A 15677-nucleotide genomic window follows, 5' to 3' on the forward strand; every position below is an offset into this window, starting at 1 on the left:
AAAAGAACCTCAAAAGAAATAGAAAAGTCTTAAGTAGATTCAACTTGATTCAATAATCTTAATTCAATGTTGATAATTTTTAAAAAATAAAATCAATGACAAGTCTTTAAACTACTTCATACTTGGAAAAACTTCTATGTAGACTGGTAAAGCGTGCCTGATAAAGCTAACAGAACTTATTTAATATTAACTTTTACCTCATTAAGCAAGAGGATATAATTAGACACCAAATCCAGAAAGTGGGTAAAACTCATGTATGTGAAAGATAACTTGTAAGCCATACATACTCTGCTTTCTAGGATTTGTCTTAAACACAAATGAGGGCACCAACCATTCAAATGCCTCTCACGTACGCTGGCACAGAATGTAGAAAGGCAGCAGTGCTACAACCTAGGTTCTTGGCTTTAGTCATTTATAGGTATTCTGGCTATCACTCCACCCTATTTCATCCACAGCATCTCTGAGAAATAAAATTAACGAAGTTGCTCATAATAAACTTGTGTGTTGACAGAGTTAAGACAAAAATCACATGTATATTGGCTCTCTCTGGTTCCTAAGTGTACCATCATTATAAACAGTTAAAAGATTATTCAACAGCACTGGTAGATTAACGAGCACACCATTTAAATTATATATAGAGAGAGAACATTCCCAAATGGAGCCAGTTGCTCCCCAAACCCTCCACCCCCCAGCAATGATCTTTTTATCCACTTATCACACAGATACTAACAGAAAAGAAAACAAGAAAGCAAGATTGAAAACCAGAAAAACTGGCCAGGTGTCATCATATCAAAGGCTTTTTTTTTTTTTTTTTTTTTAAATACAATCTGACTGCCTTTTTAAAAAACATCTTGAGAAATATTAAAGTGATCACTTGTATGCTTTTTTTTTTTAAAAATAAAGTTAACAATTAAACTACTTAAGTTAACACAAACATTTTGAAGTGAAGAAGCTAAATAGACAGCTTCTTTTACTAACTTATCAAGAGTTTAAATGATTAAGTGTGTCAAAGCACAGATGAGGAAGCAGGGTCACAGGGCTTGAGCAAATAAGGGTACCTTCATTCAACTTAATACTGGGACATGCGTACAGACAAAACATTGCCAGGAGATGAAGAAGTGACACTTCAGTCACAGAGATATATATTTAACTTACAAGGGCAAAAGGCATAAACTGCTGGAACAATGCTTCTGTTATGTTTTGTTTAAACATTCTAGCCTTAGTTTCTACTGCACATCAGAATCTGCCTTATGGAGGAAGCACATCTAGCTGTTTTAGCACAAAAAACATTTCTATTACATTTCCTTCCTCAAGCTTCAAACTCTGTATCAGTCTGGCAACATAACTATCACCTTCCCTAACACAAATTTAAAGAGCAATGTCAATCATTGCACTTCATTACTATGTTTTGTTTTAAAATCCTTCCTATCCAATCACCTTATAAAAATGAACCCAATAAATGACAGTAAATGTTAACTGCACCTTCAAGAACTTTCTGCTTTACATAAGACATCCTTGAATCACCACTGTCACTCTTATGCAGAAAGGGAAGTGGGACACTGAAAAGAAGGCAATTCAGCAATTCTAGCAACTAGATAGAGTTCCTGGAATATTGTTTTAGATGACTGCTCAGTACTTATGGCAGGCTGTTTTTGAAAAAGTTACACTGAAACTGGCTTTAATTTATTGCTAACTGGAAGAAAATCCACAAATAAATCTGCATTTTGTGCACCACAGGGAAGTTGAAATAAAACTTGTTTACATAATGCAGTCATTTATGTCAAATTTCCCTTGTCATAAAAGTTCTTATTTCCTTTGCAACACAATGACATTTGTCTGTACAACAAATACAGGTTATTAAGGGAAGACACCATATGCTCAGTGCTAAACGATTCTTCCAGAACTTCTAGTAAGGTTGCATCTAAATGAATGCTTTTATTGTACTTAGGAATACAAACAGAACACATGAAGATCTACACTCATCACTCAAGTAGTCTGAACTGCATTTTTGTCCCTGTTCGGTAAATTGCGTTAAGCATCTTCATAATTGAAGGGTCTTTAAATACTTCCCAAAAATAAAAATCTTTGCATGGTAAGCAAGCTTCAGGTCAGTTATCAAGCACCGTAGGACTGCCACTATATTGAATAGCTACAATCATTACTGAATACGTGGAAAGAACACACGCATCACTCAAACATAACAGCAGTGACATTTACAGTAACGTGCACATTTCACTGCTTCTACCACCATTTTCACCAGCAGTAGAACTATACCACAAACCTATCTGTATGCTCAGGTGCAGATAGAACAGCAGGGATACAATTTGTCCATTCACTGTCTATAGGTCTAAATATATATCACAAATGACAGATGCCAATTGTCACATCACAGCTGTTATCCCTTCTCAAAACAAAACTGCAGATTTTTCCACAGAAATCCTTGAAATATCATTTTGAAAATTATATGTACTAACATAAAATATTAATAGCCTTCTTACCCACCACTGCAACAGTACACAAAGTAGACACTCATCCTGGTTATTAAAATGGAAACATTGCAAATCAGGAATCCATTAGATTTCTGAACAGACTTCTCAGCTCTGACTAACATCAGCGTCACCTTATACTAATATTGTGCAGAATCTCAAAAACACGAATAATATTTTGTTCCAATTCATCACTTGTGAAAGCTGTATGTCAACATCCATTATGGCTCCCATAGTTTTAAGGAGTGAGCTACAGAGGTCAAGCTCAGACCAGACACCAGTCGCTCTCTGCCACAAAGATAACTACATACTGTAAGGCCTCATGAACAAGTAATTACAATGAAATTAATGTTTTATGAAGGAAATGTTCTTGGTTTTAAAGGTCGCAAAGTGACAGATAAGAGTACACAGCAGAACAAATGCAGCAAATTGTTGTTTGACATGCAGGGTCAATGAATCCAAACAATAAATAGTTCTGTTCTTTAAATAATTAAAAATGTCAAGACACAATATCTGCAGACAAACAATGTTAAATATGCAGACAGAAAATCGACTTCATATTTAAATGTTTCTCTTACCTGTCCTGTGACTGCTCCTCATACATTCTTTCCTTTCCTTCTTTGAAGAGTCTGATAGCCCGTTTTGATTTTTTCATGAGACTATCAATGTAGATTTTAAAATACTCATTCTCACTGAGTTGTGCAAGTTTTTGGTTGTCATCGTATTTGCTCAGTATAAGTCGCAAATGTTGATAGGTGTCTGGTAAAATGTCAAGAATGTAGGGTGGGCTGTTTTTGAGTTGAAGCTTTGGGTTTTGGCACAGTCTTACCTACAAGCAGAAATAAGTAAATTTTAAAAGACAAATATGTTGGGGGCAAAAAAAGACCTGACATCTTAAAAAATGCACAAGCACATTCATCCAGCTTTCAGAAATGAAGAATTAAGCCCTACCTCATTTATATTCCATGAAATCTCAACATAGCCCCTGATGTCAAAGGAAATCAAGTTTGACATAATGCTGTCACATTTATGACAAACATAGTTTGCTTACATAGCTTTTAAAGGAAGAAAAACTTTGCCTGCCCACTATATGCCACTGTAGGAAGTATACTAGCAAAACAGTATTGCATATCATGCCAAGAGTAATTCCATAGTAATAGAAAAATAACCTGTTCTCAGACCTGGAATCATTACCTTCCTAAAGGGTACAAAAAATAACTGAATTATGTATTCAAAGAAAAAAAATAAATCAATTCAGCTGAATTCAATACCTTTACTTGAATTCAGACTTCACTGGAAATGTTTCTGGAAGAAAGCATTCTTGGTTTTGCTTCCAGAACACATCCATAGAGTAATTATGTCTTTGCTACCCAATATTATCTGGTAGTTTGTTCTGTAGAAAGTGAAGAAGCAAAACTAACAGGCTTTGAACACTATTGTATTGATACAGTTGATTTATCCAAGCTCAGCTAAAACTCTACAGAGGGATATGTTCTACACGTGTGTACATATGTGTGTACATATCTATAAGAAAAATAAGCCCATGGCATATAAAAATATTATGGGTATCATTTGGGGATTGTCATAGTGTATATTAGTGACTTTGACAATTCTTTTGAGATAACTAACAGGGTTACTGAGATAATTAACAAGGTTGTAAAAACTTAATACTTAATACTGCTGAAAGACAACTCCTATTCCCAGTAATGTATCAACTTCAAAAGAGTGCACAGTTTTGAGCATTTCAGTGAGAGAGGGAGGCAGGGAGAAATACTGTTTCATATAGATCCCTTTGTGAACTCAAATCTATATTGCTAGCTCCTCACCCCATTTCTCAACCTACATCATTAAGAACTTTCATGGATTACAAACAGTCAAGTGAAAACATAATTATTTCTTTCTCAGAATGAAACATATACCAAAACATATCACACTGAGATTTAGGTAACCGTGATTAGAGAAGTGGAGATGGAAGAATGGACAGAAGCACTGACAAGTGAAAAAAAAAAGTATGTCTAGCACAGTGCAAACTCATTAGTACTACAGAAACACAAATATCATTCAAAGAAAGTACTTATAACATTCACAACAGTTCCCTCACACTACTGATCCACTGTTATTTCAGTGATTTATACTGCTCTTCCAGATACTAGACCAAGTAATGGCTCAAATATCCATTTGATGCACTGTAAAAGAGATAGTCCTTCCCACAAAGAAATTTAGTTTCGGTGGGAAACAAAAAGACAGCAGATGGATACAGGCAAACACAAGGACACGAACAGAGCACAGTTCAACACGGTAGTGAGTGTGCTAACTATTTTTAGGTACAAACAATAAGGAAGGTCTTCAAGGCAAGCTATAGAATAATTTCAGTGGATCATAAAGGAATTCCTCCTAAGATAAGGAGAAAGCTGGAAGGAAATAAAAAGAAGCAAAGATGTTTGGTAATCTCATTAGCGAGTGATGAATTCTAGAGCTGCAAACCACAACTGCAAGAGACTTGGAAAAGATGTTTCTATTTAGTGTGATAAAAAAAAAAAAATGTTATCAGAACAAAACATCACAGTCAAAACCATGGGTTAGCAGATGCCCACAGTGACGTTCTCAAAGAACATAGGTCGGATGTCGTGGTATTCTTTAAAGGTCAGACAAGGAAACCTGAACATACTGATGGACAACATAGAAACCCCTGGATAAGTTTTAAAAGAATAAACAGATACAGAAGATCACGCTTTCTGAAGGATTCAGAAACAGCTTTAAAAATAACAGTTCAAGTAAGTGAGTTGCCTGAGTGATGAAGAAAGGAACTAACGAGAGACTTAAAACGGAGATGACAAATTTCATTTTTGTTATGCTAAAATTAAGCTGACAGACAGAATTTTAAGGAGATTTCAGAAATATGAGCAAAGAATTTCACATGTGCAGACAGACTGGGAAGTCATATACGTAGAACACATTAATTTCTTTTTGTAGTAGAGTTAAGAAAGAACTGCAATCCTAAAGATAAGAGTAAAATTTTCCCAGAGAAACCCTTATGAAAACTGCAGACCTTTTCCATGTGAACTTCTGTTTTCTGCAACTTATGATTTAATAAAAACACGAATCAATAAAGATAGACATTCTCTCAAAGCAAACTATAGATGCCACCAATCAATATCACTGATTAGATGTCACAGCCTTCTGTAGCAAGGAGCACAGTAACAAACAATAACAGCTCAAAGGAGGAAAATATTTACTCAGGAAAATAATCAGCAATGAGAAGAGACTACAAGCAGGGAAGGCTGCAATCATTTTAATTGCTTATTTATCCTCACTTTTCTTAAATCTCATGATCAAAGAATTAACTCTTTCTGAAGTCTGTATTTTCAATCAGATGTGTCAACAAGCAGAATGTGAATGGCTTTGTATATACTAAACTACAATTAAAATAATTGCTTATCCTGGATTAAAAAAAAAATTGCTTCTGCTGAATGTTGCATTTTAAACAGCAAGTCCATTCAAACATAAAAAGAACATCCAGTTTAAGTGAAGAATTATTTTCTCTTTCAGATATTCTAGAAAGTATTTTTCAGTCTGGTGATATTAGTCACATACACACATCAGAACAAGATCCTGTGGTCATGGTTTACCCAACTATGTCTTCTCTTCAACTTATAAAAATAAACACAGAATATTAGCAGAACTCATATCTCCAAAACAACTCTTTAAGAAAGAAAATCATCCAAAAAAATTGTATTGGACAGCTTAACTAGCTTTATACATTCCCAGTGGACAGAAAAAAAGAAAGCTAACTTTTAGTTAGAGTTAGGGGTCCAGTGAAGTAGTACAAGGCTTTCTTTACTTTTATAGAGTGCACAAGGTTTCAGCCCAAAGGAAGTCAGTTTGTAAAGAAATGGCTGGTAAACCATATGGTTTCCAGAGTCAGGATGTCCTGACACGTACTACAGCAGTTCACAATTAAAAGCAAGCAATAAGAAATGACAGCTGCTGACGCAAAAGATTTACCAATCCACAGAAGTGGTGTACATACCTTTCTTCAAAAGAAAACAGAACTCAAAGCAAAACAAAGTAACAAAAATAAAAGTCTCCATACTACATTTTACAGAATGGTCCTCACCAACACTTCAGCAGCAGACATGAATCATATCACTACATGATTTGTGTATTGTGACTGAAAGCAAGCATGTATATATTTAGCAAGCAGTCTCAAAAAGAAAGAAATCAGGTAGTGAGTTACTAAGAAATGTTTCTCCCACTGAAGTAAACTAAGAAAGGCTAAGCTCCTTCCAACTATCTCATTGTAAATTCAAGTATTTACTCTAGACCTACAGGAACAATAGAGAGAGCAATTCTATCTGTGAATAACTAGAAGACTGCCCTAATCTAACAGAAACAGACTTTGAAATGGTTAACTCAAAAACCTCCGGACAAGCATACTCTAGTCCCCATAGGGGAAAAAAACAAACAAACAAACAAACACTACAATAACATTTGTCTCCCAAAGACATGCAGAAAAAGCTGGTCTTCAAATTGAACATACTTCACTGCAGATTTAAAGCTCTATTCTGTAACATCTTCAGATATGAGAATAATAGATAGCCCTTCTCTTTGAGACAATGAACTTCTTTCAGAAAGCTATAACTTCTATTTACTTTTCACTGCAAAGTTGAAAGCCCTGCAATAGTATGACAAAATAACTTTTACTCAAGCAAAGTATAGCAGCCCCAGCATAATCTGTTTTAACACCTAATGCTAGTCAAGGACAAAGAAAGGAAAGCAACACAGCTAAAACAGCTAACATGCAGATCTGCTAAATGCTGCTTTCAGCTGCGTTGAATGGACTAAACAATCAGAGCATCAGTGCTCTTACACTTTCAAAACTACACCTTAAAAACCTCTACTGATCTAGTACTTTCTGCCACACTGTACAAAAAAAGTCAAAGTATTAAAAAGCATTTCTAAATAACACAGCATAAGTGAAGCTTTGAAGATACCAAAACAATTCTTCAGAAAAAAAACACAACACACAATGCTATCAAATACAAAGACATAACAAAAGAAGGTGAATCAAGAAAATAAATGAAGTGAAAGGATGACACTCCTTCAACATATACTTCATTCCTGCCAGAAATTACATTAAACGCAATGAATTTTATTTTCCACTGTGGGGTTTGTTCAGTGTTTCAGAGGGATGTGATACCATCCAGACAGACCTAGACAGGTTTGAGCAGTGGGTCCAAGAGAAATTCATGAGGTTCAACAAAGGCAAGTGCAAGGTCTCGCCCCTGAGTAAAGGCAATATCCTTTATACATTAGGGGACAAGCTGGAAGATGAAAGGATCTTCCAATGGGGTGACTGGTGGATGGCAAGCTGGACATGAGCCAGCAGTGTGCCTTCACAGCCCAGAAAGCAAATTATATCCTGGGCTGCATCAAAAGAAGCATGGCCAACAGCACAAGGGAGGTGATCCTGCCCCTCTGTTTGGCACTGGCAGGGCTTCACTTGGTGTATTGCATCCACATGCAGAGTCCTCAGTACAGGAGAGACATGAACCTATTGGAGCGTGTCCAGAGGAGGGTCACAAAAATGATAAAGCATCTCTTCTATGAGGACAGGCTAAGAGAGCTGGGGCTATTGAGCCAGGAGAAGAGAAGGCCCTGAGATGACTTGATGGTGGCCATCCAGTATCTAAAGGGGAATTATGGGAAAGAAGGGGATGGACTCTTTAGCAAAGCCTGTTCTGACAGGACAAGAAAAAATGGTTTCAAGCTTAAAGAGAATAGATTTAGGTTAGATACAAGGAAAAGAGTCTTCTACAATCAGGAGAGGGGGTGGGGGGCAACTGGAACTGGTTGCACAGAGATGTGGTGGATGCCCCTTCCCTGGAGAATTTCAAAGCCAGGCTGTACAAGGCTCTAAGCAACCTGATCTAGCTGTAGATGTCCCTGTTCATTGCAGGAGAGTTGGACTAGATGGCCTTTAACTGTTCTTTCCAAATCTAAGGATTCTATGATTGCCCCAAAAGAAGGCTTCTCATCAAAATATATTTGGAAGTGACCAGTGACCAATCTTTTCAGCTGAGCAAGCAGTAAGCAGTTGTTGAACATATATGGTGTCACAACTGTACAATATGTTTCCATGCTGGTAGAATACAAAGTAACAATGCTTACATTACATACCCAGAGGAACACTTGACTTTGGAGAGTCATATATACTTTGTTCCAATTAGGAAAGGAGAAGCTTCCATTTCTCTATTTAAATTCTTATCCACAAATAATCTATGCAGACATAGAACTTCATATCAACTTCAATCAGGTAATATGCTAGAAAATACCGCGGTTATGACTGTTGATTTCCTTTTCTAGATCCCTTTTGGAACAACGACATTTAATGGATTTGCAAGATTGTGCACTAATGTAACAATCACTCTGTTGCAAATAACACCCAATCAGCACAGGGTTTCAAGCTGTTGAACTGCTCTCCAGCTGCTCATATTCAGTTGACAGTTTGTCTATTGGCAATGTCAGTTCAAAGGAAAAATTACTGCTTACTAAGTTACAGCAGTAGTACTTCTTTTACTCACTAGGTCAATACAACTCCAAAGTACAAGCTTTGGAGATAATACTCCAATTTGCTCTTGGATAATTAGTAAAATAGCAAATCCTTATTTGCAATGTCAAACAACTAGGCGAGTCAAGAGAGAGCACACAAACACTTCCTTTTGTCAACCTTCCCAGTAGAAAGCATCATTTTCTGAGCCAGTGTATTGAAAAAATGATTGAAAGTTCCTGCAATATTCCTGTTTTCTAAAAAAATCCTGCTCAGAACATGTCACAATTCCACCAGCTTAAAATCCACCATAGTATAACATGCACAATAGCACTGCCAAGTCTAAACAGCCAGGGCAGTAAATTAAATGAACTGCTCCCATGCTTTATATAATAGACATTCTCTCAAAGTTCTTCCCAAGATAACCATCATCTTCCAGTAGTAATGCATTCCTAGTTTCAAGGTCTTAAATTCATTAGGCAGAGCTTTTACATACACCATAAAACCTATCTTATAAAATGCCAACATTGGTGGTCATGCTTAATATCTTATTGTTGAAGACAAGTAATTCATACAGTTGATGCCACCTACTAACAGAGGAAAAAGCAGAGAGCATGCAAGGAAAGGTACAGAATGGAAGGAGGAAAGGAAATGTAAACTGGGAAAAACTGAGCTCTGCTTCTAGTTTTTAAGACTACTCTTTTCCATCCTTTGGTCAAATAATAGCCTTGCTTTGCTTTCATCTTCCCTTTCACTCACATCTTTAGAATGGGAGAAAACTTTAGCCACCTAACCACAGCAAAACAATAGTTATCACAGCTATTATAGACAAAGAACAAACAAGAATGATGACTGTTATTACAAGAAGCAAAAACAGACCTCAACGCCACAGCCTCACCTTGGGTGGCATCCCACTGACTTTGCATAGCCTACTGCCTTCACTGGGCATTACTTTTATCAGTGAACAACCACAGACATCAGTCATGGGATATGCTGCAAAAATGGGATTTGAAGAAACGCTTGAATGAGCAGGTTTCTATTTCTGACTTTAATCCTTGGTTTTGAATTTAGGCAGATGACAAAAATGGTCTTCTTGTGCCTACTGTTGCATGGGGCTGTGACTTAAATTTGTTTGCCAACATATTAAATTTACTCAAACACATCCTTTCACTCTAAGCACCAAACACTAAAAATTCAAGCAGAAAGCTACAGCATTCTCACACTATGACATCATCCTGTCTGGTATACTTTAATATAATTTGGAAACAAAATTTGATTAACTGAGAGCAGCATAAAGAGGATACATTAAAGATCCAAATTGAGGACACTTATCCAGTAAAATGAAAAAAAGAAAGCACAGTACAGTGTCCAGTGAATTTTACAGAACAGGCCTTGCTGGCTGCTCCAATGCTCTGTCAACAACTAACTTTAACATAACAGATGAGTGAAAGTACTCTGCAAGTCCAAGCACTGGGCTTAAGATTCTCCAGTATTTGTGGACACACAAACAACCTAAGGACAACTGTACCATACAGACTTGTAAATTAAGCTGTACATTCCCCACATGGCTTCAGCAATGACACATTGGGTTCCTGGTTTACGAGCAGAAAACTTCCCTCTACCAAAGAAAAGTGCCTGCTTCCAAGGGTTTATATTTGCACTTCTCATTACAAGATGCTCACTGTTTACAGCATCCTAATCAGTAACAGGAAAATGCCAAAGACTTTGTGTTAATTCATACAATACCATTTGTATGAAGGCTGTTTTTTAAGTTTATAATCATTGTCAGAAATTGTGGTAGAAATACTGTTGCTATCCTTGTAGCTTAAAAAAAAAATAATAAAATCAAATAATTCCAAATCACTACTCATCAAGGCCCATTATGTTAAATTAACTCTCTCTGCTATGGCAGCTTAACTACTGGGGAACTTCAAGAGGTGTTGAACACCTGCATTTCAGAAGAGCCACAGGGAAAGCAAACAGTTACAAGTAATTCCTGGAGTTAAAAGGTAATAACACTTGATTTAAGGACCTAAGGCTAACAGCTTCAAGAGGAAGCTGTCAAGCATCACTCATACACAAAATAGAGTGCCTCCACCCCCTCAACAGCTATCTGTGCTATAAATCAAACTATTCCTATCATTAATAAGAAACTCTCCTAGCTAATCTACAGCGATGTTTTATCTTGAATAATGCTAAACAGAATTTCTGGGGCTGGTTCAGGGACATAGGAGACGATCCAGAAAACTGAAGTCTATCCTCCTGTTTCCTTAAAAATAACTTTTGATAGAATGTATTACTAGTTTCAGAATGAAAATTCGAAGTACTTTAAAAATCATAGAAATGCAGAGCACACACTGAGAAGTTAGGTGTGCCATACAAATCTATTTACAGAACTGACAAGAGTGACATCTCCCAGTCCCCACACACATTCCTAAAAGCACAAACGTATCTACATTACCATCATGAGTACGTCTCACAGGACGATGAGCTTAACTAAGTTTCATGCTTCAGAGGTCTTGTTTGCAGACTAACAACGTGATCCAACACAAAACACACAGAATACGTGATTACAAGACCAAGTTAAGCAGTTTCTTGTTAGGACAGCTCAGCTTTTCAAGTTTGAGTCATTTTAAGGGATCTGAAAATAACAATAGCCTGAGGCAAACACACATATTTGTTTTCCCAACACAAACCAAGATTAAATAAAAAAAACACATAGCCGGAGGCCACAGGAAAGAGGAAGAAAAGAAAAAAAAAAAAAAAAGAAAAAAAAAAAAAGAGATGAACCGTGTTTAAATAACCTAAGACTGAAGAAGTCATCCTTACTTTCCATAGCACGCAGAGCACAGCAATTGAAGCTGCAGGAAGATGCTGTTTCCCCACGTGCATCTTTTTAAATACCCCCATTCTTCACCCAGCATGCACACATACACACTCACCACTTTGTCCATGAGCTTCCAGGTCTTCTCCACAGTCCTTCGGTCGGCAGCTGCCTGCTTGGGGGGGCCCACAGCATCTTGAATGGCATCGATGAAGCCCAGGATCCGTCCTTTGCGTGGGTTCCGGCCGTTCTGGGAGTTGGCCATCTGGGAACTAGGCTGGCCGTGGGGACAGAGAACAGAGACTCACAAGGTGCTCCAGAACATCTTGTCACGCAGCCAGCGAGGTAACACTTCCTTCTTCACAGGCAGGAAAGGGCAAGAGCAGGGCACGTTTAGGAACAACTTTAACTTCCCGTGACAAACAACCTAAACCCACCTGGGCTGTGTTTATACCGGAGGAGGCCATCGCGGATTTATTGTCAACGGCCCCGCCAAGGGCTGGGAGGGTGGGGACGACAAAAACGGGAGACGAGCCGCGGCCAAAGGGAAGGAGAGGAGAAAATAAATCAGCGCGGAGCGAAGGAGCAGCCAGAGAGGCCGCGGACAGGCAGACAGACAGCCAGACACTTACATACAGAGCGGCAACGAGCGGGGGCTCCTCCGCCTACCCGCACCCCAGGGCGCAGGGCCGCGGCTGGCGGGGCGTCTCGGCTCTCCCGCTTACCGCCCCGGTGGGCGGCCGGACCGCATCCCGCGCCCGCCGCTACCGCTGCGCTGCGCCGGCCGTCAACGAGCGTCGGCGATCGCCGCCGATATACGCGCGAGCTCTTCCCGGAGCCGAGCCCTGCGGCGCTGCCGCTGCCCCGCGGACAAGCCCGGAGCGCCGCTGCCCCGCCGCCCTGCCCGCCCCGCAGCCCTACCCGCCGCTGTGTGCGCGCGTGTGCGGCGAGCGAGCGTTCGGCAGCAACGCGCTAGAGAAGAGATAGAGAGAGGCACACGCACAGATCTGTATGCAGCACAGCTCACAGCCCCAGGCAGGCTGTGGTCTCCGCGCGATCCGAGAAAGTGAGGCTGGCGAAGCTCCGGCTGCCCCGTTCCCTCCCCCGCCCCGCGGCGTTCTGGCGGCCGCTCCTCTCCTCGCAACATGCCCGCCCCGAGGCCACGGCTCGGCCCCACGCATGCGCGCCGGGAGGGGAGTGGGCTGCGACTTAGCGAAACCCCGCCCTGGTCCCTCGAGAGGGAACTGCCGCCCTCGGCACAGCCAATCAGAACACAGAAGTGGCTTTGCTTGACGTGGAAGCCAGCAAGTGAACTTGAAGCTGGACAGGGGCGGGGAAGCGGGGGCCGGCGATGTTGAGAGTGATAGGAAAACAGGCCAGTGGGAGGGCTGGAAGGAGGGAGGAGGAGCTTCCGGTCCCGCCCCCTCACGCGTGCCCGCCCGAGGGGGGTGGCTTGAAGCCCTCGGAGGCTGAAGTGGCCGTGATGAGGTCTGAGGGGCTTCGGTTTTTGGGGGCTATGTTGCATGGTACGGGGCTCTGGGCAATGCATCCTTCTCGTGGAGCTGCCGTGCTTCTGTTTCGTCGAAGCACGCAATGTGTGTTGAGAATCAGTTGCCTTCTGGTGTTTTCTGCCTGTACAGCTCTTGTTCACACTTGTGAGAGTTTTATTGTGGCCACAAAGAGCAGGAGCTTCTCTTCCTTCTTCACGTCTGTTTTCTCCTCTTATGAGAAAGAGACGTTTTTTTCTTTTTAAGCCAAGAGTGAGGTTTCCTGTGTTAAGGATGGGCCAGAGAGCTGCAGATGCTGACAGCAGTTCCTCAGGGCAATGAGTGGATATATGTTAAAAACTTCCCCGCGTGTTTACTTTATATGTGGGCTTTCTGTGGGGGTATGGTAAATAAACCCCAACTGATGAATGCCACACTTTTGTTTCAGGGACCAGTTTTTCTCAAATGTTTATGTTACCGGTGAATACTGGAGAGAAGTGAAGCATAGGCACATAGGGTGCAAGGCGTTTGACTTCAGAGCCCTTTGAAGACGTTCCAGGGTGTACTTACATTTTGTGAGTGTTAATCTTACAATTAATTATCATACAAAGAAGCCAAAGCACTTTAAAGTTTTGTGGTTATTTTACAAAGATAATTATTTTAGAGACTGCTTTTGATTTTCTGAATGTCAGTAAGTGTGGGATTTCTGTAGTTGTTTCTGACTGTTCTTGATTTCCCCCCACCCCACCCCCCCAATTTTTAGCTTTTAGTAAAACAGCAGTTGAAGAAAAACAATAGAAACGCTACTGTGGAGCATTTCAGTGTTCCTTTTATTTATAATGTCATTTACAGGTATTTTTAATGTAGGTATCTTCCTGTTGATATGAAACGTGTCAAGTTACTACTGTGGGCATAGGTACAACAACTAAAATCTCATCATTAATGTCTCCCTCAAAGATCATTGTTCCTTTTTAGCTTTAAAATACAATTTGGCAGGCACTTGCCTTAAGTGGGTTGGAAGCTTCTCAGTTCATTGTAGGCTTTGGATTATTCTCTTTTCTATGTTGATTTCAGCATTGATTTAATACTCTTCACTGGCAGCTCTCCCTATCTTTTTTTTTTTTTTTTTCCATCTGGAGCTCTGCTTGCGTAAGATTAGGTCGGTAGTGACTGCTCTTCCTCCTGCTGTCTTTCTCTTGGTTGTGGGTAAATCAGATGATCTAACGTATTTTCATGACCTTCTTAAATTTTTCCTTATTTTTGTTTGTTGTTCTGCTTTCATTGTTATGTCATTCTCTTCATATTCTTTGCACTGCCAAGAGCTGTGGTCTATGAGCTGGACTTGGTTGCCGTGTAGGGCTGAGTCATGTTGTCTTGCAGTTCATCTGAGTGCCGAGCCAGCAGGAATAAGCAGCTTGGTTTCCTGCATCCCTGTGTGTATGTGTGTTGTGCTATTAAGCAAAAAGCCAGCTGTATTAGAAAAAGGAGTGGTTTTCAGACAACCTCTTTTTTTCATTGTCTGTGCCGTACAGTAAGTACAGATATTCTGGGAAATGGCATCCTCAGAGGATTATATGAATTTATGTTGGAAGCTAGCTAGCTGGGACAAGTGAGTGAAACAGACACCTCAAGCTTCGGTATTAAGAATGTTTGAGATGGGCTAAACTTCTGTGTGCTACGCTATGAAAGGACTGGAAGACACAGCATCGCCTTTGTGCTTTCAAGCATGCAGAGTGAAGGGACCATTTGATAAAAGGCAGCTGAGAGAGGAAGAGCAGGCAGCTGCTGTGTGTTTGAAGTTCAAGGGATATGGTTGTTAGCAGTGGAGAACTTAAGGACAGAACTTGTCAAGTGGATCTACAGGGTACATGAGGATAAAAGGCCCTTGAAAAGGTGGTGGCTGAAGGCACTGGCCAGCTGGCTTATTTTGATGCAGGCCTGTGCATTGTCCAGAGGAGCATGTGAGAGGGTAATCGCCCTGCACAACTTTGTGCACTTCAGTAGCCTAAATTAAGAAGTTAGTCTGCTGTATGCAGATCTGTTGAAAGACCACAAAAAGACTGCAGGATGATTCAAAGCAAAGAGATAGATTCAGACGCTTTGAATCTCTGTGGGGAAGAACAAAAAAAGATTTTCTGTTCAGGCTAAGTGGAAGGGTTCTAGGTAAGCTTGATACCTAATTAAGGTCCTCAACCTTGTTAAGTTTTTATTCAATTGTGTTGTGATGATTGGATGGCTGTTGTAAGGATTTGCTGAAGTCCTTTAATAAAAAGGATGGAGAGGAGGTGGCTGTGAGTCAAGGTATGATAGACAAAGAAATAAAGATGGTA

At 39.9% G+C, this 15677-nt stretch overlaps 1 protein-coding gene across 6 annotated transcripts in view; it reads right to left on the minus strand.

Moving 5' to 3' along the window:
• The window catches only part of CBLB (Cbl proto-oncogene B), a 123236-nt gene extending 110210 nt beyond the window's left edge, over positions 1-13026 (minus strand). For 2 of the 6 annotated variants that reach the window (XM_048965705.1, XM_048965685.1), the window contains exons 1-3: positions 12864-13026; positions 11979-12137; positions 3065-3315 (exon numbers count right to left, since the gene is read on the minus strand). In XM_048965705.1, the coding sequence (XP_048821662.1) occupies positions 3065-3315; positions 11979-12137; positions 12864-13007 (554 nt within the window). In that variant the 5' untranslated portion in view covers positions 13008-13026. Of the gene's footprint in view, positions 1-3064; positions 3316-11978; positions 12138-12297; positions 12360-12492; positions 12815-12863 lie in introns of those variants that run through there. The other 4 variants (XM_048965695.1, XM_048965730.1, XM_048965715.1 and 1 more) reach the window with 4 other exon arrangements.
• Positions 13027-15677: the final 2651 nt, after the last annotated feature.

The sequence above is a fragment of the Lagopus muta genome, chromosome 1, assembly GCF_023343835.1.
Source record: "Lagopus muta isolate bLagMut1 chromosome 1, bLagMut1 primary, whole genome shotgun sequence".
NCBI classification, from domain to species: Eukaryota; Metazoa; Chordata; class Aves; order Galliformes; family Phasianidae; genus Lagopus; species Lagopus muta.